Source organism: Lepidochelys kempii, chromosome 25 (genome assembly GCF_965140285.1).
Source record: "Lepidochelys kempii isolate rLepKem1 chromosome 25, rLepKem1.hap1, whole genome shotgun sequence".
Taxonomy (NCBI): Eukaryota; Metazoa; Chordata; order Testudines; family Cheloniidae; genus Lepidochelys; species Lepidochelys kempii.
In genome coordinates, this window is record NC_136404.1 from 18,723,510 (window position 1) to 18,747,985 (window position 24,476).

The following is a 24,476-nucleotide window of genomic DNA, read 5'->3' on the forward strand; positions in this document are numbered from 1 at the left end:
CCAGGTACCGGTGTTTATTTGCTGGCAGCCCCTAACGGGTGGCATTGAGAGCCACCACAGGAAGGGGGCACGTTATGTTGCAAAGACCATCCGCCGCTGGGGGTTGTACTTCTTCAGGGTGCCCAGGGGGATGCTGCTCACTTGGAAGTTCCCCCCGCAGATAGTCACAGGGCCGCTGTACTTGGGGGTGAACTCATCCTGATGCTCAGTCCCGAAGAAGCGCTGGCCCTGCCATGGCGGGACCAGGTGAGAGTATTTAATCTGGGGAGACAGGAAAGGCCATTGGTGGCGGTGGTGGGGATTCAGTCGTTAACCTCACAGCCCCTAGAAGTCAACCCACTGCTCAGCTCCCTGGCTGCTGAGCACTAGCCTGTAGGGAGCAGGATTCAAGTTTATGCAAGCCAGCAGCTCTGAGCTGCCTGCCCCCTCGCTTGCTCTGACCCTGAGTGCCCTCTAGGAGAAAAGCAGAGGCTTTCCTGCTGAGAAGGGAAGAGACAGATCCCCATGGCAGCTGGGGTGGTTCTGGCCTCACCCAATAATGCCCACACCCTTTCACTGCCAGTCTGTTCGCTGGACAGCCTTCGGTATCTAAACAGGCCCACTGGGGGGCAACACATTGTGTACTGGGCTACTAACTGGGCCAAGTTCAGAGGTGGGCAGCCCCCGACCCTTCCCTGCTCCCTCCAGAGAGGCCTACTTGCGAGGTACACTTGCAGTGTCCTTTCCCCTCCCAGCTGCTGGGTGGCATGAAGACTTGCTCAGCTATCCGTCTCACTAGGCCTTTGTCCTGAACCTGGCCACATACACCAGTTATTGCCGTACCTGCTGCAGTGACTCTTCTGAGGGCCGGAGCGCCTGCTGTCTGTGTGGGACGAGCATAGCTTGCGTGGTCGTGACAGTTCCTTTACCTGCTCACAAATGGAATAAAGAGCAAAGTCAAGGCATGAAATGAGCAGGCAACAGACAGTGTGGCTCAATCACAGACCTGTCTGGGGTCTGCACTGACTGAGAGAAGAGACACAGGCCTCACAATTGGCAGCCCCAGGCACAGCTGCAGGCAGAAAAACTGCCACAGTGCATAAGGAATGGGATGAAGAACGATATGGAAAACACTGTAATGCCATTCTGTACATAAATGGTGCCACCTCATCTGGAATGCTGCGTGCAGGACTGGTCACCCCAGCTCAGAGGGCACAAGAGGATTAGAGGGAGTTCAGAGACGGGGAGGAGAATGATAAGAGTTCTGGAAAAAATTCTCTGTAAAGGAAAATGTTGAAGACTGACTGTTTATTTTAGAGGAGGTGCATGAGAGGACATGACAGCAATATACAGAATCATGAATGGCACGGAGAAGGCAGATTGGTCACTTTTCACCCTGTCCCATACAGGTGGACACAAAGGGCAACAAGTTTAAGAATGATCAAAGGAGGATTTTTCCTCACCCAATGCATAACTAACCTGTGGAACTCACAGTGTAAGACTGGATGGTTGTTTCTTTGTGTGTTTGCTTTTGGAAACTTTATTCATTTAATAAAAACCCAGACCCCGAGAAGGGCACTGATTGAGCAGGAATGTGTGGACTGCCACTGAAGGTGCCCTGAAGAGGGGGAAACAAAAGCAGGGCACTGCAGCAGCACCCTGGACCACGAGGGGGTGCTCGGGTGGTGGTCACACTCCTGCTCGCTGCAGCATACATTCAGTCAGTAATAATGCAAACAAAAAGGAATGGAGAGATACCCTGCTCCCCCACCACCAAGGAGTAAATGAGATTCCAGAGCAAAGAACCAAGAGATGAGAGGGGATCTTTTTAGCCTCTTCCACACAAAGCCCAATATAAATCCCTGCCTGGGGCTGCACAAGCAAAGCTTATAATTCAAACACTCCACTACCTCTTCCAACCCAGCGAGATAAGGCCTTTGCTTCTGGAAGTCAGCTGAGGAAATTCCAGCAAGAGGAAGAGAAGAGCGAGTGTCTGGCTCCAGTGTCCAACAGCATATGCTACAAGCCACCCACAAGATGGCAGTGCAACCCTGAGGCTCACACAGGTGGCATGTTTCTGGTCGCTGAGCACTTTGACACTGCCCCTCTGGGAGGGTGACCAGCCTTCCAGATTAACATCTACCTGCCAGCCCCTGGGAGTGCTGACCAGCACTGCCAGGTGCTGTGCTGAGCACAAGTTCCCTGCCTGGCTTTTGGGGGTCACTGTCCCATTCTTGTAGACAAACACAACCCCCATCCCAGTGCAGCAAATGCCTGCAGCCTCCCATCCCAACACACCCATCACTTCAATACCCAGCTCACCCCGCTGCAGGCAGAGTGACTAGCAGGGGCAGAGCACCAGGATCCCACGCAAAGGAGCAGCCGAGAGCACCCAGCACAGCAGCCTGAAGCTGCTCCTGGGATGTGTCCCAGGGTTGGGAGCCTCGGCTGTGGAGCTGCGCTAGGATCGGAGGGACTTTGCCTTACTGGGATAATTAAAGGGCATGTGGCTCTCATGGTGGCTCTTGCTGCTGGACGTCTCCCTCTGGCTTTCGGGTGGCGGCTGATAGTCCGAGTGTTGCGTCGTGCTGAAGAAACAGGCGTTTAAATGTTTGTCACCCAGGGGCACTTTGCTTTGTTGTCTCCACGGTGGCACATCTGGCTGAGGTGGATGTTCCCCCAGGTCAAGCTGGAGTAAACAAGAGCAGAAGTTAATGGGCAGGTGCTGTAGCCAAATGCTCCATTCAGCTTCCAGCCGTAAGTGTGAGCAGCCCACTCAGACAACACAAAGAGGGCCCAGGTCCCCATTGGTAGCTGCAGGATGCTGTGTATTTCTCTGGCATCCTGCATTGCTTCTGCCTAGGAATGATGCCCCCAATGATCCCAAGATTCTTGCCAGATGGCCTTTAGAGGCTGCAAGCCTCTCTGAGGCTGCGAGCCTGTGTCTGGAGGTTCTCTGCAAGCCCTGGCGAAGGGTGCACTGTGGCAGTCGGACCAGGAGCCAGGCCTCCCAGGGTATGTGGTCAAAGACTGGGACAGGAGACTGGCCGTGCATGAATGTTACGAATGAGCAAGGACACAGTGTCCTTTAGAGACCCCCGCCTGCAGCAGGAGGCAGCTCTGATCCTGTGACACACTCAGTGATCTTTAGAACACAGCGCTGCTCTGTGATAGCAGCTTCTGAAAGGTGAAAGCAGGGCACAGACCTGGGTGTGGAAGAATCGGCTAGTGGTGGTGGTCGCACGCTCCCGACCCCTCTCAAGGTTTTCGTCGCCTTTGGGGATCGATGAAGTCGGTTTGCTTAGACACGTAACTTTCATGGGCGCTGGTAAAGGCAAGAAGCGAATCCTGTCAGTGTTCCCAATTCTGAACAGGTTGTAGCTACCGCAGCATTCCCAGGTGGGATGGCCAGCTGGAAGAGCCCTTCCAGCTGCGTCTACAGCACGTGGAGAAAGGCTGGTCTTGTGGTTAAGGCACTGGGGGGGGGAGGGGAGAGGGGCAAGAGATTTAGGTTCATTTCCCAGTTCCGCTACAGCTCCCTGTGTTGGGCAAGTCATGAAGGGTCCTGAGCTTAGGTGGGGGCTCTTCACCGTTCCCAGTCAGAGATGCTGGGTGCTGAGCATTTTTGAAGATCTGGCCACTGATTTTGGTGCCTAAGTAGGAGCTGAGCTCCTGACAATCTACGCCTTAGTTTCTCTGAGTCTCAGTCCCCTGTTGGTAAAATGGGAACAATAATCCTTTCTTTCTCCCGCCCCTCTGAGCTCTTCAGGACAGAGACTGTCTCCTGCTATGTGCGTGTGCAGCAATGGGACACGTGGCCCTCGTTAGGGCCTCTTGTTGCTACTGTAACACAAACACTAAGGGGTCGGATACAGGGTTGAGTAGCTGTGGCTCCCAGTTATGTCTGAGCTGAGGCAGAATGCTGGCAGCCGAGTTTTCTGGACACAGGTTCTGCTGCCTCTGGGACAAAGCAAGGATGGGAATAACACTGGGGTGGGAACAGGACAGATATCCACATGGAGACTATATCTTCACTAACTATGGGCAAATGCAGAACTGGTGTAAGCAAGTGTCACCCCCGCTGAAGCCAACTGATTTACATCTACTTACATCAGACATTTATCTGGCCCAGCATGGTCTCTGAGACTTAGCAATGGGGGAGAAATTTATCTGAGCACAATGGAATTTTGGATGAAACTGGCCCCAGATTTGATCCCCCAAGCAGTGCCTTAGGTTTGGCAAAAACAAAGTCACCCAAGTTTTGCACTAGCCCAGTAGGCGCAATAACAGTGAGATCTCACAGCATGCTAGTAACAGGGAGACCAAACTTCCCCAGCCTACGCACTAGAGGAAGAGTCAAGCCAAGGAAATTAACAGGTGTGGTGCTCAAAGCACACATCTGTCTGCCCCTTGAAATCGGTGGGAATATCTACAGAAAGTAGAAAACAGTGCGAGCAGGGAACATGGGACAGGAAAGGTCAGTTGTAAATGCTACTCTTACCCCTGGGGGAATTCTGCACCAAAAAAATAAAATTCTACGCACAATATTTTAAAATGTTGTATATTTTATTTGTCAAAATAACACAATATAATCATACCAGTTTCAATTATTTTGGTAATTTATTTCAAAATACCTGTCAGCAAGTATGTCTGTAACAATACAGACAACAAAACAGATTCAGGAAATGTTTTTTTGACAAATACTAGGCATATTAATACAGAACTCTGAGTAATCATTTAACTACAATACAAAACCACATTTCCTGCACCCCTCAGAAGCAGTGCAAAGGCTTGGTGGAGTCAGGGATAACGGAGGAGCTGTGGGTGAGGGAAGTAATTGCTGGGAAGGAGCCTAGGTGTGAACTTGGAGGGGTTTTGGGTATGGGTGGGAAAAGTATTGAACAGGGTTTTTCTGGGGGGGAGGAGGCAGTGGAAGGGATTGTTAGGGAGACCCATGAAGACCCGGCTGACCCCTAGCCTCTTCCATTTATTAAAACATTGAAAATATGTGCAACACATGAATTATGCACGCACTTAGTGACACAGAATTCCCCCAGGAGTACATTCTCCAGCCAATAGGAAGGCAAAACAGTACTATGTATGTGATCTCTCGCTGTGTCAGGTCACTGTCCCTCCATACCTAGCTCCCGCTGTGGGAACGACTCCAATGTCACAGTAAAGAATCTGGTGCAACCATCCCCTGGCGTGATGTTTGTCTTGTGTATTTGGAAGGCAGCACATTCTTTGTTATAGACTCTGCAAGGCATAAGAGTTGCTGAGATAAGGTAGTGAGCTATGAGAGAAGTGCTCAAAGACAACTTGCCTTTAGTGAGCACCACAGAGCCTGGGGCAGCAACAGCCCATCAGATGTACTTCTTGGCTACCTGTGGTTCCTCGTGTCCTGGAGAGTGTAGGCATGTTTCTCCTCGCTGGTGCTGACACTGCTCCTGGGGTCTCCAAACACAATGGAAGACTTGCTCTACAGAGAAACCACCTCTGAGTGATGCTGTCTGCTAACCAGCTAATTACAGGGGAAATAAGGACTTTGCTGACTGTCTCCACAAACACCCAGGCTTCCCCAGCACATACTCCATTCTGTGGTGCAGAAGCCATGAGGATCAAGGGCACACATCACCCCTTCATTGCCTTCTGGAGCTCCCAGTTCCAAGAGACTAGTCCTTCATTCTGGAAAGCTAACAATGCTGCTGGATAGGCCACTCCATGGATCAACAGGTGTTTTATTGGAAATCCAAGTGTGAATCTCTAGGTGGGGTGCACAGATTGGGATAGTTCTGACTAGCAGAGTCTAGATGAACACAGAGATGTCATAATTCTTTGCACTCATAGCACCTTAGCACATAGACTCAAAGGGTCTAAAACCTTAATTAATCCTCACAACACCCCTGTAAAGTGGAGACATTGGCCAAAATTTTCAAAATTGAGCATCTAAAGCCATAGATGTCTGGCCTGAGCACCCACATCTCCCACTGAAGGGAATGGGGACCACTGGTGCCAAGGACCTCAGAGAATAAGGCCACTTACTTTGGCATCTGAATATGGATTTAGATACCCAACTATGCACCCACATTTGCCAACAGTCTCACAGCAAGTCAGAGCTGGGATTAGAACCTGGCAGTTGTGACACCCAGTCAAGATTCATGATATTCACTGCCACAGATACTGAGGCCAAGGGCTTGGAAGGGGCCAAGCAAGGACTGGATATTTATATGGACAATGAGAACAGCCAGCATTACAAATTGGATAAAACATGTACACGAGCTACAGATCCTCCTGCTTCAGGGCACAAGCCAACCACCAGCTGATGATGTTAGAAAACAGCTTCCCTTATAGATAGGTCATTACAGAGTAACCTGCACCTTCTTCTGAAGCAGGTGTTCAGAGACAAGACCACAGGACTGACAATTCCTATGCTCCCCTCCCCATAGCTAACCACTAGGCTCCACTCCCATCAGGCTGCCTGAGTGGGCAGCAGTGTTTCAGAAGACTTAGTCCCATCATAATATGAATTGGAAGCAGCATGGCTGAATTTGTAGGACTATGATGTTACCTTTCCACAGGTCTTCACAGGAGGGATCCAGCCACCCTCAAACTGTGCTTGATAAGACGTGCCAAAGTAGGAGCATCTATCACCTTTAATTGTGGGAATTCCTCCTGCCAAACAACACAGGGAGGGAATGATCTGAGTTACTCCTTTGCAGTTCTCAATTACAGTTCTTAGGAAGTATCAGAAACTGACATGGGAAGTAGGGTTCCAAGGCAGCTGCTCTCTGCCCAGTCTCACACTGACCCGGAGTACCTACCCACTAAAACTAAAGGAAAAGGCTATTCAGCCTTGGCTACTTCATCCCTGACAACCCTTCAGCCTGGGGCGCTGTCTGCCTAGAACAAACAGATTTTGTGCTGCCCATCCCCCAGTCACTGGGTTTAGGAGACCATGATGGCTCTCAGGTTGGGCAAATATCCAGAGCTAAGAAATCAGGATCTGATAGCAAGGGCACAAAGTGGCCTTTTCCACAGATCAAAGATCACTCTCTCCTGGCTGAAAAGCAAACAGACCACCACTGAAGGAGCAAATTCCTCTGGCCCTACGACTCTGGAACTGAGGCCCCAGTTCAGCAAAGCCCTTAAGCATAGGCTTTGTGAGTGGGAACTGACTTCTTTAACAATATTGCATCTTGGCTCTCCTGTAATTGTCTAGTGTGATGAGGTCCCTGGCTGGCATGGCAAGTAAATGCATTCACTAGCCTTTCAACTCTGGAGGTCTGGGTCCAAATTCTGCACTAGGTCACTAAGGTGCACAGATGGGGTCTACTGACACACACACCACACAAAACCGCCACAGTTTTGCACAGCTGGCAGCCTATGCTAAAGAGAAGTGCGGACTGTAACAGAAACCAGGGATATTGGGACTGCTGCAAGGCAGGATTGCGTACACCAGCCAAGCTATGGAGCAGGGGCCAAGACTAGCATATCAGAGGGTGCTGCAGGTAAAGAGGAAGGTCCACTGGCAGAGCTGCATAGTGAAAACTTGTATCATGTGTACCGCCAGCCACTGCTATAAGCCTCTCACTATCATGAGCATCAAATTCACACATGAAAATATAAAAGGGAAACCAGTGATATTTAAATATTTCTAGATCCTAAAAGTCAGCACTTTGATGATGGACTCCACTCACTACAGCAAACACAGACTTAAACTGGCTGTAATGGGAACCTAAACCAAGCCAATGAAAACCCCAGTGCCCGTGAATGCCACCTGCCCTGAGAATTGTGAGGCCACAGCCCGACAGAGAGAGCCCAAAACAACTCACCCAGATGTACACATGGCGCTTTGGCAATGGGCTCGAGTATCTCATATGCTGGGTATGAAAAATGATAGACAGAAGGCAGGAACTTTAGTTTATCTTTGTCTCCACAAGGAAAATGATCTTCCTCCTTACTGTAATCAGCTCTGGTGGAGGCTGGTCTCTGCAGAATCACGTCTGGCCAGGGGTAGCTCTCCCTTGCAGCTGAGGTGAAAATTTTGGTCTGGGAATCTGCATGCATTCGGAGGTGAGATTCTGGTGGACAGACTTTGGGCTTTGGTTCCAGGGATCTCACTGGAAATGCCAGGTGGGTTTCTGACCAGGTTTCCTTGGCTTTATCCATATCCTGATTCAAAACATCCTTGGAGTTTGGAAGCAGAATTGGGTCTGGTTTGTAACTGCCCCATAAAGGAGGGAAATCAGTGCGGAAAGGAGATTCAACAACGTTTCCCTGTGGTCTGTGGTCAAACCCTATCTGAAAATGTGAGGCCTTTAGGAAGGGAATCCCTGTGAGCGGGGCTGGGATTAACGACTGGCCAGTGGCTGCCATTTTCCCCTGTAAAGGAAGAGACATAATATCAGACTCAGGTGCATTGCTGCTTTGGTCCCTTCCTAAAGCAAGAGGCTCCAAGAGATAAGGAGGAACAGGAGATAAGGATCTTTATTCTCTGACTGTTCCTTACAAGATGTCCAATTAAGGCCCAGAAGCAGCCACCTGTGAATTGCACACATTTGCACTCACTACAATGAAATGAGCTCCCAACAATCCCAGAACTGCAGGTACATCCTCCCATGGAGCTGTCCTGCTGTCCCCCTAGATCAGTGGTTCTCAAACTTTTGTACTAGAGACCCTTTTCACATAGCAAGCCTCTGTGTGCAACTCCCCTTATAAATTAAAAACACTTTTTAACCCCCAGTCTGAGAACCCCTGCCCTAGATGCCGCCATGATAAGGGCTGCCCAGAAGCAACTGGGACTTTGTCCTGCCTCAGATACAAATTCATCTCTGCTGTCAATCCATACACATTGAAGGGTTACTACTGGGAAGAATCTGGGCCACAGAATCTCAGGGATTTATGGGAGTTTAGCATGCAGGAAGTTGGCCTTTTGGACCACTTGCTAATCACCCCGTGCCAGGCTCTAGGATATTTCTAACAGAATTATTGGATTTGGAACCAAAAGGGCAATATTTTAAAACATGGCCAAATGGGGTCAGATGCTAGAGGGACATTAGCCAATCTCCCTCATACAGGATTGGATGTGCCATGTGTATAGTCAGTGCCTATTACCCCAGCTGAGACTCAAACTGGGCCTCGAGTAGTTCAGATAGCAGTTTTATAGCATGAACCAAAAGCTGCCTGCCCCAAAAGCAAATCAATAGGACCCAGGCTGAGCTAAGCTGGGCTGGGAGTCGCTTCCCCTCTGGCTGAGTGAGTAAGAGCCACACTGTCCTAGTCTCAGCTGGGACTCACTTCCCATGGCCAAGCTGGTCAAAGGAGTGGTGCTAAACTGGTCTTGGCTGGGAGAGGCACTTCCCATATCTGACAGGAAAGCCTGAATGGGTTCTCTTATATAAATGGCCATGCACATAAATCATGAGTTTGGGTAGAGCCCCATGCCAGTAGGCGTCTATGGACACTAGCCCAGAGCACACCGCAGTGGGCTGGCTTTGCACCTCAATGGTCCAAATTAATGCAAAGCATTTAAGTGTGTTTAATAAACAGCTGCATGTGTATCAGAGATGGTCTTTCCTATAAACATTAAGCGATTAAATTATCTAAGGTGACTGACTTTGATCAATGTATTATTATTATTCCTTGCACCCCAATCAGCCATCATTGTGCTGGTACACACTTACAATGAAACAACAGGCCCAAGAATTTATAACCTAAATAGCCATAAATTGGCCAGACGCATCAAACACAAGACACCAGACAAGAAAAGGAATTATTTAGATTTAGAAAAGGAGAACTGAAGACAACCTAAACCCAGTGAGTAACAGCCAATGGGGCAAATCCTAAAAAAGGAGCTGGCTCAGCAGGAGTTCACACACTAACTAGCATCTGACAACAGAACTGAGGCCTCACACAATAATGCTAATCAATGTTTCTCTTCCTTTGAGCCCTCAAAGGGTACCCCTCATCCATTCATTGCCCCTGAGACAAGTCGACTGTAACTCACCTCCACCCAAAGCTAAACAATCAACTTTAGAATTTTCAGTGTCCTGTGATGTTATCATAAAATCATCATGTCATAATGGAATCTCAGCAATGGAGAGGTGAGGAAGATGATGTCTGGAGTAACAAATATGGAGAAAGTGAGAACAAGAAACAGATAAATTACTGGGCAGCAAGAGAGCTAAAGGGAAGGAGAGCATGCACATGAGAGGGTAAGTTACAGGTGCTAGTGACACAAGATTTCAGAGAAGCAGCAGTGCCTAAGCCCAGCATGGGCAAGATCACTACCGTCCCCATCAAACCCCGTCTGCTGCCCCACAACAGCTCGTGGCTGGGTGGCGACATCGTGGGATTGTGACATCACAGGTAAATCAGCCAGTCAACAACCCTCTATCCCAGCCCAGGGAGCAAAGCTACCATACCCTCATTCGCAAACCTGAGGCCGGACTCAGCAAAGCTGGGAGCAGGAGGCACACGCAGAACAGACACGGAACGGAACGTTTCAGAGTAACAGCCGTGTTAGTCTGCTTAGAGACTAACCAATTTATTAGAGCATAAGCTTTCGTGAGCTACAGCTCACTTCATCGGATGCACAAGTACTCCTTTTCTTGGAACGGAACGTGCAACTTGTGAACGAGAGTTTGGTCGCTCTGCTCCCTCGGCTGGCCGGGGCTGAAAGAGTAATGGGGGAGAAGGGGATATGAGGTCAGCTCAGAGTAGAAGCACCACACATCACATGTACACAACCTAGCGGTTTCTCACACGCTCTCAAGAAGTTGCTAGTTCATGTCTCACTCTCCCGGTTCTTCACAGACTGGGAAAAGGATATGGAGACTTTCAGGCCCAGGTCAACAGGAGGACAAATCCTCAGCCACCAGGGCCGCTGCCCATGCAAGGGCGCTGCCAGCCAGTCTCGGCAGTAACACCGAGGAAGGATGGTCGCTCCTTCGCAGGATGTAGGCTGGCAAAGCTGGCACTGCGGCCGGCCGGGAAGGACTTCGCTCTGCCCTGGGGCTGCAGCGAGCACAGCGGCCCACGCCGCCTGCCCCCCGGCTGTGAACAAGACCCCGCCTGACGAAGGGGGGAGCGAGCGCCCTTGAGACAGGCCGGCGGCACCAGCAGCACCGGGAAGCTGGTAACAGCTCGGGGCGCTCGAGCGGATCCACCACAGGGGCTGGTGCCGCGAGGCGCCGGGGAACTCGCACCACCCGCCTGCTGAGGGGACCCACAGCCCGCGGGCCAGGCCCCGCCCGCGGGCCAGGCCCCGGCCATTCCCAGCTGCCTCCCAGGCGCTCCTGGCAGGGGAGCTGCGGCCTAGCCAGAGACAGAGCCCGCCCCATCGCACACAGGGACGGGGCACGGTCGCCATAGCGACAGCGATCCCCCAGCAGGCTCCGCGCCATCCCGGGGCGCCCGGAGCGCTAGAGTGTTGCCCGCGGGGCGCCCAAACGTCATCACGCTGCTAACGTACGGCCCCGTGGCGGCTAGTAACCCGGAAGTGTTGCCATGGCGGCAGCTGCGGACCCGCTCGGCAGCCTGGTCTCGGCGCTGGAGTCGTACCGCGGCCGCGACCGAGTGGTGCGTGGCGGGGTCCGGGCCCCGCTCACCGGGCCGGCAGGGTTTACGGGGGGGCGGTCGGGTTACCGAGGGGAGACGTGGGCACACCACACACTGGCCGTACCGGGGCTGCGCTCTCTAACCCCCCTTCCCCCCCAGATCCGGACCCTGTGCTATGGCTGCCAGCTGGCCGGGGGGGTCCTGGCCCGGAAAAGCCCCACGGAGTCGGAGACGGGCAGGAGGCTCCTGGCTGTGTCAGCCCAGCTGAGCCACTGCCGGACGGTGCTGCGCCTCTTCGATGATCTCGCCATGCTCGCCTACAGCCGCCAGTACGGGCTGGGTGCCAAGGTAACCAGCCCCTTTCTGCCCCAGGCATGGGCGAGGGGGGTCCCTGCCCCCCTTCTCCCCTGGGATCAGGGACAGGCCGGGCGCTCTGTGCTGTGGGAGACCGAGGGCCCTGCGCAGCGCGACATCCAAGGGCCCAATCCTGCAAAATGCTGCCCTCTCCCCGCGCTGCTGACTGAGGAGGAGGCGCCTGCGGGGGCCGGAGGCCAGATGATACCTAGACAGCTGGTCCCCGTGTAGGCTTGGGCCTGCTGTGCAGCATTAGCTAAGGTCTAATGACCTCTCCGGTGCTCAGAGGCCTCAGCTACCACATGTTCCTCTGAAGCATTCCTATTCTTTATTTGAATTGTGGTGTCCCCCACTGGGAACAGACCCTGTGCACCAAGTGCTGTACAACCGCCCAGCAAGACATGAGCCCTGTTGCCCTTGGCAGCTCACCTGCTAAGAAATCTTTACAGTTTTCCATGGCTGTGCTAAGATACAGTGGAGTTTCAAAGTGAATGTTACAGACAGGCTAGTCCTTAGGCTCACTTTCTCAAACTTGCAAACTACTCTGTTCACTAAAATGTATTTTGGACTAAGCACATTCCAAGAAATGGTATTGATAAACTTCACCGTTCTTTGTATTTTAAGACAAATACAGGCTTCTCCTGTAACTGCTATAGAAGTGCAAGCAACTTCAGAAGTGTGGGTCCCTGGCCTAGCTGCCTGAGGGGATTGTTAAAGGGCTGTGGAGGTCTCTGGTTCCAATCCAGCCTTCACTTCCAAGGCCTATCTCTACCCTACCCATCATCTCTCAGTAGCAAAAGGTTGACTTCTACCTCCCGTTGGCTTATAATGCCAGCCTTCCTCACCCACTTGTTACATTTTCAAACAAACACCTTCCTGTTTTCTCCCATGTTGCCCCTCACATGGAAGAAACTCTCTGTAAACTTAAAGCTACCTCATTCTCCACCTTCAAATCTCCCCTTAAAACTCTTCTCTGACACGATGCCTACAAAAAACTTGACAGCAGTTAGATCACTGGTGTGCTGAGACCACAGTCTATCATATTGACCAATAGCGTCTCATTATTTCCTTTTACTCCACTTCTGTCTCTATCCATTGTCTCTTTTTCATATTCTTAGACTGTAAGTTCCTTGGGGCAAAGTCCATACTTTTCTTTTGTCTGTACAGTGCCTAGCACTGTGGGCTCCATAATATAAATAATAACAGAATGGCAGCCTCCAGGGCTCTCGCTCCCTCACTTTTCATCATCATGAAATGTATTTTTTTAAACAACAAAATAGGGTGAGAGCAAAAACCTTGCTGGCTTTTGTGGAGATTCCTGCAGAGATGTCCCTTGCTGGCTCAGCTGAGAGTCCCTGCTTGATGGATATTCATGAGAAACTGCAAGTTCATTGCCGTATGCTGGATATAAAATACAGGATATGTTAGTGATGTGCCTTGTTTTCATTCTCTGTTCTCAGAAAGAAGCTAAGCTTGTTCTTAGGGCTGCAAGGAAGCTGGATTAGCCATGCTGCTGCAAGGTGCAGTGTACAGACTAACCTGTGGTGTTAAGAAAGCAGCCACTATTAAGTTCTTGCCTGTCTCTGTGCTACAGGAAGAAGATGCCATTGTCCGCTGGCTCTCTGTCCTCAGTAACCTGGCTGATCAGCTCTACTACCCCTGTGAGCACGTAGCATGGGCTGCCGATGCTGATGTTATTCGCACAAACTCACACAAGTGGTGGACATTAAGCACAGCTTTCTGGGGGCTCTCCCTAGTCCTGGGCATTGTACGGTAATGTTCACTAGATGCAGCTCTTAAAAGGGTATGAGGGGGAACGCTATCTCCACTTCTGGAGCCTAGCAGAAAGGCTTACTGGCCACAGATCTTAGGAGGGGCTCTGGCTGTTCCTGGGGGCTGGGCAATGGTAACACTGTGGTTTTGGATTATCTACTAACCTTGTTGTTACTCTTCTGAAGTTTTAACTCCTCAGAATCAGAAGCCTTGGCATCCATCTTCAGAAGGAAGCTGTGCTATTTGTAACAGACACTCTGGAAACTAAGAGGATTCTGAGTGATCCTAAAATTTAGTGCTAGAAATCCTCCTAGCCTGTAGGGTATTGGTAAATTTTTAGTGGTGACTATTACCATCTTGCTAACTAATCATGAGACTTTTCTAGTCCAGAGACAGTCTCCTGAGCCACCCACTAGGATGAAAAAATAAATGTCTTCCTCACCTCTCAATGTATTCCTTGATGTAGGGGAAGAGGCAAATAAAAATTTCCCAGTCTGAGCTAAAGTTCTGCCTTAAAAAGGGGCCCGCAAAAGTATGGTGGGAAGGAGATGGGACTGATGCACTTTTTTTTGACTGCCATATGAGTGGAGGCCTGGAAGATTTTAAGTTTTCTTCACCTTCTATTTTACACTAGAGATTCAGTTCTTGTATATGCTATTTTGAGGAAGACTGAGCTCGCACATCTGCTGTTTCCAAAGTAAAAACATAACCAGAAATGCATCTCTTCTTCTTCGTCGTCTTCTTCTGACAGTACAAACCCTTTCAGATGGTTTTCTTTTTTTCTGACACCTAAAGGACACACATCCTTCCAGCCCCACCCAGTTTGTAGGGCACCTTTATGTGAGCTGTTTCCTCGTTACATTGTTTATCCCATCTAGTGAAACAGCAAATGGGAAAAATAGTTCAGTTTCCAACACAAGCAAATAAAGCCAAGTGGGAAAACATGGGAACCCTGAAGTTAGAGCCCCTCCCTTCTGTTAGCCAGATGTTTAGCTGGTAAATATGATTCAATTGTAAACTGAATTGGACTCTACTATAAAATTATCTCAAGATAGTTTTGCCCCATTTCCTTTTTTCTTGCTGCAGTAAGTGAATCCTCTAGTCTTCACATTAAGTGTTAACTTTCTGCTGTTACCACTTAAGAAAGTGTTCTTGGAGTCATTGTGGATAATTCTCTGAAAACGTCTGCTTTAATGTGTGGCAGCAGTCAAAAAGACTAACAGAATGTTAGGAACCATTAGGAAAGGGATAGATAATAAGACAGAAAATATCATAATGCCACTTAATAAATCCATAGTATGGCTTCACCTTGAATACTGTATATAGATCTGGCCACCTCATCTCCAAAAATATATATTAGAATTAGAAAAAGTTCAGAGATGGGCAACAGAAATGATGAAGGAACAGCTTCCATATGAGAAGAGATTAAAAAGACAGACTGTTCAGCTTGGAAAAGAGACAACAAAGGGAGGATATGATAGAGGTCTATAAAATCATGAATGGTGTAGAAAAAGTGAATAAGGAAGCGTTATTTACTGCTTCACATAACACACAAAACAGGGTCACCTTCAGTGAAATTAATAAGCTGCTGGTTTAAAACAAACAGCCTGAAGTACTTCTTCCTGCAATGCTAGGGTTGCCAATTTTGGTTGGACATATTCCTGGAAGTTTCATCACATGACAATTTTTAATTAAAGATTAATCTTTAATTCCTGAAGACTCCAGGACAATCCTGGAGGGCTGGCGAGCCTACGCAGTGCACAGTCAACCTGTGGAATGTGTTGCCAGGGGATGCTGTGAAGGCCAAAAGTATAACTAGGTTCAAAAAATAATTAGATAAAATCATGGAGTATGGTCCATTAGTGGCTATTAGCCAAGATGGTCAGGGATACAACCCCATGCTCTGAGTGTCCCTAAACCTCTGACTGCTAGAAGATGGGCGTGGCTGACAGGGATGGATCACTTGATAAATTGCCTTTTTCCATTCACTCCTGGAGTGTCCAGCACCAAGCCACTGGCAAAGGACAGAATACTGGGCAAGACGGCCCATTGATCTGACATAGTATGGCTGTAATTATGTTCTTATGCATTAGTAAAATCAAACTTTCCACATTATTCTCCTTCCCACATGGAGAAGGAAGAATTCTCTGAGTTATAGTTAGGGGCTGAAGCCCTATTACTTACCCAGCAGTAAACCCTGATCTAAGATGGGAGCTACATTAATCCATACGATTTTAAAAGGGCATTTTTTACTTCAGCTAGATTGAGTAGCTTGAATGTTACTCCAGCTGCTTGCTCCATGTAGAAGCTTTGGTGGCAGATTCAGACAAACTTCCTCTGGAAAATTAGCTGCAAGCAATGTTACAGCTATGAAGGACATCAGAACCTTCTCTCCCCGATAGGGCGCCAGCAATTGTTTTTGCTGCATGATAGATGGTATTTTAAAAAAATCTCCACTAAGGACAGTTAATTGTCCCTGGCCTTTTTATTCCATATTCCTTACATTATTTAGAAGCCCAAAGTTCAGGTAAATCTAGAAAAATTTGTACCAAGCTTAGAATTTAGTTTTGATCAGACTGGCAAGAAAGAAATTGAGCTCTTGAGAGGGAGAGCTCCATGTTGCTTTTGATCTAGCCCAAGGCTAAACCCCTGTAGCTTATCATGGTTGTAGAACAGTGCTTTTCCATGCCTGTAGGCAATAAAACTTGTTATAACAAGGATGCTTCTACCCATGGCAAAGACTAGTGCTGACATTTGGTGGTTCTTATTAAGCTGGACCCTTAGCATTCAGCGGATGATGGAGTCTCTCTTGGTCACAGACAGCTTGGACTCTTATTGTCATCTCTCTCTTGTTTTCAGGTCTCTCAGAATTCTGTTTCAGCTCAGAAGGAAGCTGAGAAATTGCACTGGGTATGATATCTGTCCTATGTAATATAGTCATTTTAACACATACTCCTTATTACCTGATGTAGCTCACCCAAGGTGACACTAATTATTACTTATCAATCTCAAATGACGACGCCTATACACAGAAACTTGGTTACTGATAATTGATCAGTTAACATTTCCTGACAAGATGCTTCTCAGCCTCTGTGTCTACTTTATAATTTTGCACAATACACATTAGTGTTTCCTAAATCCTTCTTCTATTATCTGGTCTCACTGGCTTCCCAAATGTAAATGTGGATCAGGAGAAGGGGCACAGCTATTGCTGTAGATACCAAATGAGCTGGAATTAATCCCCTTGTGACATATCTGATGCTCTGTTAAGTAATGCTATGCCTTTGAGGTTAGTAAGATATAGGACCAAAAGCAGGTGTCTTTGCGATGAAAGAGAGGATGTTCACCTTCCAGAGGTGAGGCGGGGGAGAGGTAATGGATATCATTGTGATTCAGTGGTACAGGCAGGAGAATACTACTCCAAGCAGATGTCGAATTTTCAGAGAAAAGAACAGGCCATTTGAACTGCTGTTCAGCAGAGAACTTCTAGGATTTGTTGCAATAATTTTGAGTCTATTGGGCAGATGGTGCAAGGAATAGCCACTGATAGATTTACAGATGTAAATACATCCTCCTGTCCATGCTTGAATCATTTGTTCTGATACTTTTCCTCTCTGAAAGTCACTGCACACATCATGCGTATTTCAGCCATGTGACTCTGCCAGAGTCCCTAGTGGCAGACTGGAGGATGGATACATTTCTGCCTTTTTCTCCCCACAGTGAATCCTTGGAGCAGAGTCAAAAGGAAATGGACACCCAAGTGAAATCTGAAGTCTTGAGCATCCTCAGCAGTATGGCAGATCTCTCCAATGCTGTCCACTGGCTGCCTCCAGGATTTCTTTGGGCTGGACAGTTTCCTCCATGGCTAGTGGGTCTCATGGGGACCATATCTTCCCTGATTGGTGTCTACCAACATCTGTAGGGGCAGGTTCTGGGACTGTGTGAACCATGGGGTCAGCTTCAGGAGGCTAAGTTTTTTGTGGGTAAAGTATGAATGCTTCCAGTTACGGATCAGTGCAGCATGTAATTAGAATGTGATCAGAAAGTCTCTGTAATGTTATTAGTTAGGGTTAATGTGTTTTTAGCTCTTCCTCATCAGGGCAGGAATCTTAACTGTGTCCTCTGTATAGGGAGAGATCTCAGCTCTGATCGATATGCTCAGTAATAGGAGGGCAAATGAAATGGTGATCATCATTAAGAGAGACTGACTTTGAGGATTTCCAAAAGATGGGAGAAATTAAATCAGGGACAGCAAGTGACTTCTTTCATTTTGTCCCCACAGCCCCAAAAGGTGGGGATGTCACCTCCCTTGTTGTCTTGAACATGAGACAAGTCTGGGAACTCATTGTGGGGTGGGGAAATGGACACAATTATGACTTGTGAAACTCAGAGGAGAGTACTCCACAAACTCATCCTCTTGCTCTGATCTTATTTAAGCATTCCTGAGAGATGCCAGGAGCTGTAAAAGAACATGCCAAGTACCTGTCAGTTTCCAGATTGCCTTGGCCAGTGCAGCCACAGCCAGGGACATCTGATCTGAAGTGGGTTTTGCTTGTCTTCGGTCTATGGAGATGTTGTTTCTCCTGTCAAATATCCTGGCCCTAGGCCCCCAGGTCAGAGCTGCTCACTACAAAACAGAAGCAGATGTTTAAAGGGTCTGTTTTCATGGCAGTCTCTATTGTTCAGGCCACATGTGATATGGTGAAGAGCTAGTTATCAGTATCTTAGGTAGCCCTTTATGTTAGCAATGAAAACCTTTTGCCTGTACTGGTCAAGTCCAGTGTACCTTCAGATGCTGTCACCTGGAACATCAGCCACGCTACGGAGTTCTCCAGTGGGTGCTCTTCTGTCAGGCTCCACCCCAATCAACAAACTTTCTTAAGAAAATAATTAAATACATATTTCATATCCTTGTAATGGATCAATTGACTGAATGCTAAGATCAGAGTTTGCACCAAAGGTCATATTTACAATTATTTCTCTGGCAGTGCCAGTAATAAAGGAAGTGAACACTACAGAGCATAGTCTGAGGATTTGATCATTACTGTTCAGAGCTAGAGAGAAACTCTTCTTATCTGGCATTTGCTGGTTCCAAGCTGCTCTGAAACTGCAGAATATATTATGGCTGAAGCTGTACTGTGTTAGCTAAACCTGCCCAAGGACAGGCACAGACTGTTCCTTACCTAACCTTCCATCACAGGGGATTTTTTCATGGCCTCCATGCTGATGTCTTGGAGATATATTGCTTGGGCTGTGCTGCTCACCTGCTTGTTCCGAGAGGTGCTTAATCTCCCACGTAGAACATTAACATACAGTATCAATAAAGCACACATTAAATGTATTAAGAACTGGCTGACAGATCTCAGAGTAGTTGTCAGTGAGGAATCATCATCAACTGGAGGTGTTTTTAGTGGGAAACAGCAGGGATTGGCGCTAAGCCCAAAGCTATTCAACAGTTGTTATATTTACTTCCAGATGAAGATAAATCACTGCTGACAAAATTTGCAGATGACCCAAAGATTGGCAGACTGATTAATAATGATGAGAACAGGGCAGTCACATGGAGTGATCTGGCTGGATCGCTTGGTAAATTTGGCTTAGCCACACAAAATGCATTTTAATATAGCCCAATGCAAAGTTCTGCATCTCCAAAAAAGGAAGGCAGGTCATACTCGCAGAATGGACTGCTTTCTGGAGAAAATGCTCAAGAAAATTATAGAGAAAGACTTAAAGAATTTAATTTGTTTAGCTTATCAAAATGAGGATTGAGAGGTGACTTGATTACAGTGTCTAAGTATTTCACTGGGAGAAAATACCAGACACTAAAGTGTCTCTAGTGGAGCAAGTCAGAACAAGAACCAATGGTTAGAAGCTGAGGCCAGACAAATTGGAATAAGGAACAAATTTTTAACAGTGAGCATGATTAACCATTGGAACAAGCTACCAAGGGCAGAGGTGGGTTTTCCAGCTCTAGTTCTCTTCAAATCAACACTGGCTGCCTTTCTGAAAGTTATGATTTAGCCAAACAAGTTACAGCTCAGTACAGGGTAACTAGGTGAAATTAATGGGCTATAATATCCAGGAGAGCAGATTAGGTGAGCTGTCTAATGGTTCTTTCTGGACTTAAACTCTATCACATACCAGCCTTCTGGGAAGTTCGCCTCTGAGTTCACCTTATTTTCTGCATGATTGCTTGCCTGGCTCATCCTGCTGCCATGTGGGGATTGGCACGGAGGAAGCATGTTGCTGGACTTGGCTCAGCACTTGCTGTCACTGACAGGAAACAAAGCATCTGGTCAAGACACCAAATTGCCGAGCATCAGCAAGAGAAGCACAAGAACCTTGTCTTTTCTTCCCTATCTGCATCAGGCCTTCCAGTGCACTCCAACTGGATGGATGACCTGAGTAACCCTGCTTCTGGGCCAGTGTTGTTCCCTTGAAGTGGGAGGGCAAGTGGCATCCCCTGTACTTGGCTGCAGTAACCATGCTTAAACACATCAGCGCTTTACTGCTACTATCAGATTGGCCACTTCTCACCACATGAGAATGTTTTACTGCTGCTTTCTTGTACACATGCTTCTTGTGTCCAGCAGTGGGCAACAGCACAGATACTATAGCACTGAGCCAAGGGGAAAGAGGTGCATTATCTTAATGCAGATTAAGCATGGTTTAAACCAGTTTAGGTGTCTGTAACTGGAGTCCTAATATCATGGACCAGTTCTGAAATGGTAAAGGCTACTTTCTGAATTAGTTCTGGCCCCAGCTATGACCCCTTTCTAGAATGGTTACAATTTACCATAAAGTAATGCTTCCTTTATCACTTACTGGTTAGGCAGCTGTTGCTTGTTGCAGAGATTGTCCAGCCCTGCACTTGCTCCAGCTCAACTGCTCTTATTTGCACACCAAACGTCCCCACAAGTGATTTGAAGGCAGAGTCACTGACTGGTGAACGTCTCTCTCCACCATAGAACGAGTCTGAGAAAGAGTAATACATTTTCCCCTTCTGCAGCAGCCGCTGGGCCTTTGTTCCCATTCAGTCCCTGTTCTACCACATTACAGGAAAGCATGTTTGCTCTGCAATGGGAGTTCTAACTGATTCATTAGCCACGGCCCTGCTGTCAGCAAGCTATGAGCTGGAAGGGCTCCAATCAGCCACTCTGAGCTTTATATTGTGTGACTGAGAGTGATGGCTCAGACCCATGGCTACTGTGTTTATGGCCCTTTATCAGTGAGACCCAGTGAATGTCTCTGCTCACTGAGGGCCAGCTCTATCAATAACACTCCACACATAGGAAACATAACAACATCCTGCTCTGAAACTGCAAGTGGAGAGGTTCAGAGGCCATGCAGCTTTCAGATACGGTCTTCAAGGCCAGGGTTGGTGAGCCCTGATGTGGCAAATGCCCTTCCCCTTCTCTGTTAGTACTGTGGAGACGCAGTGCTTTCCAACGGTGGACCTCAAGGTACTTCCCAAAGGGGAGGTGAGTGTAATGAGGCCCCCGCCCACTCTTTCCAGGCGCAGAGCCGGTTATGTGTTTGTTCCTTCGGACATAAGGCAGCGTTGCACTTCCAAACGGGCTGGGCGTGGTGCAGTTTCGCACCAAGGCTGCCTGTCCCGACTCGGCCCATAACAGGTACGCTCCGGTAGCAGCAAAGCGCCCACGTCAGGCCTGCTGGCAGACTCCGCTCTTCGGGCACATGGACAAGGCGAAGGGGGGAGCCCGGCAGCAGCGCGCCCCAGCGCCTGGGTCTGTGGACGTGGCTCAGGCTACGGCAGGAATGGACAGGCGTGTAGACGCTGCAGCTTGGGCTCCTTCTCCAGCGCTCAACCCCCCCCCCCCGGCACCCCCCTCCCCGGACTCCAGCGCTCAACCCCCCCTCCCCCTCCCCGGCACCCCCCTCCCGGCACCCAGCGCTCAACCCCCCCCTCCCCGGCACCCCCCTCCCCGGCACCCAGCGCTTAATCCCCGGCACCCCCCCCCGGTCCCCAGCGCTCAACCCCCCCCCCTCCCCGGCACCCCCCTCCCCGGTCCCCAGCGCTCAACCCCTCCCCCTCGCCGGCACCCCCCTCCCCGGTCTCCAGCGCTCAACCCCCCCCCCTCCCCGGCACCCCCCCTCCCCGGCACCCAGCGCTCAACCCCCCCCCTCGCCGGTCCCCAGCGCTCAACCCCCCTCCCCCTCCCCGGCACCCCCCTCCCCGGCCCCCAGCGCTCAACCCCCTCCCCCCCCGGCACCCCCGTCCCCGGTCCCCAGCGCTCAACCCCCCTCCCCGGCAGCCCCCTCCCCGGCCCCCAGCGCTCAACCCCCTCCCCCCCCAGCACCCCCGTCCCCGGTCCCCAGCGCTCAACCCCCTTCCCCGGCACTCCCCTCCCCGGCACCCAGCGCTCAACCCCCCCCCCCGGCAGCCCCCTCCCTGGTCCCCAGCGCTCAACCCCCCCCCCGGCAGCCCCCTCCCTGGTCCCCAGCGCTCAACCCCCCCCTCCCCGGCACCCCCCCTCCCCGGCACCCAGCGCTTAATCCCCGGCACCCCCCCCCGGTCCCCAGTGCTCAACCCCCCCCCTCCCCGGCACCCCCCTCCCCGGTCCCCAGCGCTCAACCCCTCCCCCTCCCCGGCACCCCCCTCCCCGGTCCCCAGCGCTCAACCCCCCCCTCCCCGGCACCCCCCTCCCCGGTCCCCAGCGCTCAACCCCCCCCTCCCCGGCACCCCCCTCCCCGGCACCCAGCGCTCAACCCCCCCCCTCCCCGGCACCCCCCTCGCCGGTCCCCAGCGCTCAACCCCCCCCTCCCCGGCCCCCAGCGCTCAACCCCCCCCCGGCAGCCCCCTCCCTGGTCCCCAGCGCCAAGGCCTCTGGCGGGGGCCGGGCTCCGGGGTGCAGGGTCGCTGAGGCTGAACTGGAGCGGCCGTGCGCGGCTTGGCAGGGCTCCAGCCTCCGGGCTACATGGTGCCGCGGGGGGACGGGCCGGGCCGGGCCGGGCCCGCTCGGGGAGCAAGGCGGGGCCCCCATGGGAGGGGCAGGTGCCGGGCGCCCCAGACAGGCCCGCGGGGGGGCCCGGGCCGGGCGCTCCGCCCCACGGCAGCCCTGCCCCACAGGCGCCAGGCAGCCGGGGGCCGCGCCCAGGCCGGGGGGCGCCGGGCTGGAGCCGGACGCCCGAGTTCTCTGCTGGGCCGGGCCCTACGCGCAGCCCCCCCGCGCCGGCCGTGGGAGCGCGCATGCGCCGCGGCGAGGCCGCGCAGGGTGTCGGGCGCCGATTGGCTCAGGGCGCTGCATCTCAATGAGGGGGCGGGGCGGGCGGCTCGGGAAGGACGCGGGGCGGGCGGCGGCGGCCCAGAGTCGCGGAGCGCGGGTGAGGGGCGGAGCGGCGCGTCCCGGGCCGCCGGTGAGTGCGGGGGAGCGGGGCCCTGCGCGGGTCCGTCCGGGACCTGGCTCCGTCCGCTGCCCCCACGGCTGGGCCGGCCGCTGCGCCCGGCGCGGGGGGCCCGGCCTGGGGGGCCCGGCCTGGGGTCCCCCGCGGGGCTCGGGCCTGCACGCGGCGCCCGCTCAGAGGGCAGAACCGGGCCCGGCGCCCGCCCCCGCGCCGCCCCCCGCCCGGCCTCTGCCCCCGCCGCGCCGCGTCCTGCAGCCCGGGCTCCGTGCGGCCCCGCGCGGAACGCGCCGTACGGAAGCGTCCGGTTGCTTTGACTGCCCCAGCCGGCCTGCCCCCCCCCAGCCGGGCCGCCCCCCCTAGCAGCGCCGATCCCCCCCCCAGCCGGCCCCCCCACTTACCGGGGCCGAGCCCCCCCCCCCTGCCGGGCCCCCCCTTTGGCAGCGCCGGGCCCCCCCTTTGGCAGCGCCGATCCCCCCCCCCAGCCGGGCCCACCCCTTAGCAGCGCCGGGCCCCTCCCAGCCGGGCCCCCCCTTTGGCAGCGCCGATTCCCCCCCCCAGCCGGGCCCCCCCCTTTGGCAGCGCCGATTCCCCCCCCCAGCCGGGCCCCCCCTTTGGCAGCGCCGATTCCCCCCCCCAGCCGGGCCCCCCCCCTTGGCAGCGCCGATCCCCCCCAGCCGGGCCCCCCCCTTAGTAGCGCCGAACCCCCTCCCAGCCGGGCCCCCCACTTACCGGGGCCGAGCCCCCCCTCCCAGCCGGCCCCCCCACTTACCGGGGCCGGGCCCCCCCCTCCCAGCCGGGCCCCCCCCTTAGCAGCGCCGGGCCCCCCCGGTCTCTCGGGGGCTGCTCCCCGGCGGGCAGGGCGCGGCTCTGCCCGGGAAGGGGCATGGGCGCGGTGCCGCTCGGAGGCAGGGGCGCCCCGGGGCTGTGACTCACCGGGGAGAGGCGGCTTCGCTTCGTGCCTCGCGCCGGCCCCCGGGGCCTGTTCCACGCCCCGGGCCACTGCAGTAGGGCAGCCGCTGCCCGCCCACCCTTCGCCCCCCACGCCCGTCTCCTGGGAGGCCCGGAGTTAGGGGGGGTCTGTTCTAGTTTTGGGGGGGAGGAGGAGACTGGAACGGGACAGCCTGCTGCCCGCGGTGGGTGGGGAGCGAGACGGGGCTGCCTGAGGTTGTGTAGTTTTCCTCTCAGGGCCTTTTCTCGAGTTGCACAGTGCGTAGCTGGAACTTTACCAACACGACCTTCGGGCCCCGCAGCCCCTTGTCGAGTTCACACTAAACTCAGCCCTTGGGCCCTTGGCCAGCTTGCACAGTGGCTGCGATGACAGTTTTCCTGTCACTCCCTCCCCCCTTTGATTCACTTTCTTCTCATCTTGGACTTGGGCTACCCAGCTTCTCAGCACAGCCTAGCGGTTTCGCTCCAGGGCCCATGCTGCCAGAGCTGCTCTCTCC

At 52.1% G+C, this 24,476-nt stretch overlaps 3 protein-coding genes across 20 annotated transcripts in view; 2 read left to right on the plus strand and 1 right to left on the minus strand.

Moving 5' to 3' along the window:
• SAXO5 (stabilizer of axonemal microtubules 5) lies at positions 1 to 24,313 on the minus strand. 15 transcript variants are annotated; one of them, XM_073324420.2, is made up of 14 exons: positions 20,491 to 21,500; positions 19,839 to 19,938; positions 18,148 to 18,292; positions 13,188 to 13,293; positions 10,418 to 10,653; positions 9,986 to 10,098; positions 7,812 to 8,361; positions 6,548 to 6,651; positions 5,364 to 5,458; positions 5,120 to 5,235; positions 3,186 to 3,304; positions 2,467 to 2,668; positions 823 to 911; positions 1 to 261 (listed from the first exon to the last, which is right to left on the minus strand). In XM_073324420.2, the coding sequence occupies exons 7-14, from the start codon at positions 8,353 to 8,355 to the stop codon at positions 73 to 75; spliced, it is 1,458 nt and encodes a 485-aa protein (XP_073180521.1). In that variant the 5' UTR covers positions 8,356 to 8,361; positions 9,986 to 10,098; positions 10,418 to 10,653; positions 13,188 to 13,293; positions 18,148 to 18,292; positions 19,839 to 19,938; positions 20,491 to 21,500; the 3' UTR covers positions 1 to 72. The 15 variants fall into 15 exon arrangements, with proteins under 15 accessions (XP_073180521.1, XP_073180529.1, XP_073180523.1 ...); XM_073324428.2 differs by having other exon boundaries at positions 10,562 to 10,653; positions 19,807 to 19,938; XM_073324422.2 differs by having other exon boundaries at positions 10,522 to 10,653; positions 19,807 to 19,938.
• Positions 11,322 to 18,680, plus strand: PEX11G (peroxisomal biogenesis factor 11 gamma). 2 transcript variants are annotated; one of them, XM_073324437.2, is made up of 5 exons: positions 11,322 to 11,559; positions 11,698 to 11,886; positions 13,487 to 13,665; positions 16,525 to 16,575; positions 17,386 to 18,680. In XM_073324437.2, exons 1-5 carry the CDS (start codon positions 11,488 to 11,490, stop codon positions 17,585 to 17,587), a joined length of 693 nt encoding a protein of 230 aa, XP_073180538.1. In that variant the 5' UTR covers positions 11,322 to 11,487; the 3' UTR covers positions 17,588 to 18,680. The 2 variants fall into 2 exon arrangements, with proteins under 2 accessions (XP_073180538.1, XP_073180537.1); XM_073324436.2 differs by having other exon boundaries at positions 11,323 to 11,886.
• The window catches only part of LOC140903311 (ectoderm-neural cortex protein 1), a 6,067-nt gene continuing 4,542 nt past the window's right edge, over positions 22,952 to 24,476 (plus strand). For 2 of the 3 annotated variants that reach the window (XR_012156213.2, XR_012156214.2), the window contains exon 1: positions 22,960 to 23,043. The gene's annotated coding sequence lies outside the window, so the exon portion shown is untranslated. Of the gene's footprint in view, positions 23,044 to 24,476 lie in introns of all 3 variants that reach the window. The other variant, XM_073324418.2, reaches the window with a different exon arrangement.

Excerpts from the sequence above, each read along its gene's own strand:
- SAXO5 (XM_073324431.2), bottom strand. The coding sequence starts at position 8,355 with ATGGCAGCCACTGGCCAGTCGTTAATCCCAGCCCCGCTCACAGGGATT. Across the intron at positions 5,459-6,547 it reads CTGTGAAGACCTGTGGAAAG|AGCAAGTCTTCCATTGTGTT; the intron begins GTAACATCATAG and ends GTTTCTCTGTAG. Across the intron at positions 262-822 it reads CAGAAGAGTCACTGCAGCAG|ATTAAATACTCTCACCTGGT; the intron begins GTACGGCAATAA and ends CTGTCTCCCCAG.
- PEX11G (XM_073324436.2), top strand. The coding sequence starts at position 11,488 with ATGGCGGCAGCTGCGGACCCGCTCGGCAGCCTGGTCTCGGCGCTGGAG. Across the intron at positions 11,887-13,486 it reads AGTACGGGCTGGGTGCCAAG|GAAGAAGATGCCATTGTCCG; the intron begins GTAACCAGCCCC and ends TCTGTGCTACAG. Across the intron at positions 13,666-16,524 it reads CTAGTCCTGGGCATTGTACG|GTCTCTCAGAATTCTGTTTC; the intron begins GTAATGTTCACT and ends TCTTGTTTTCAG.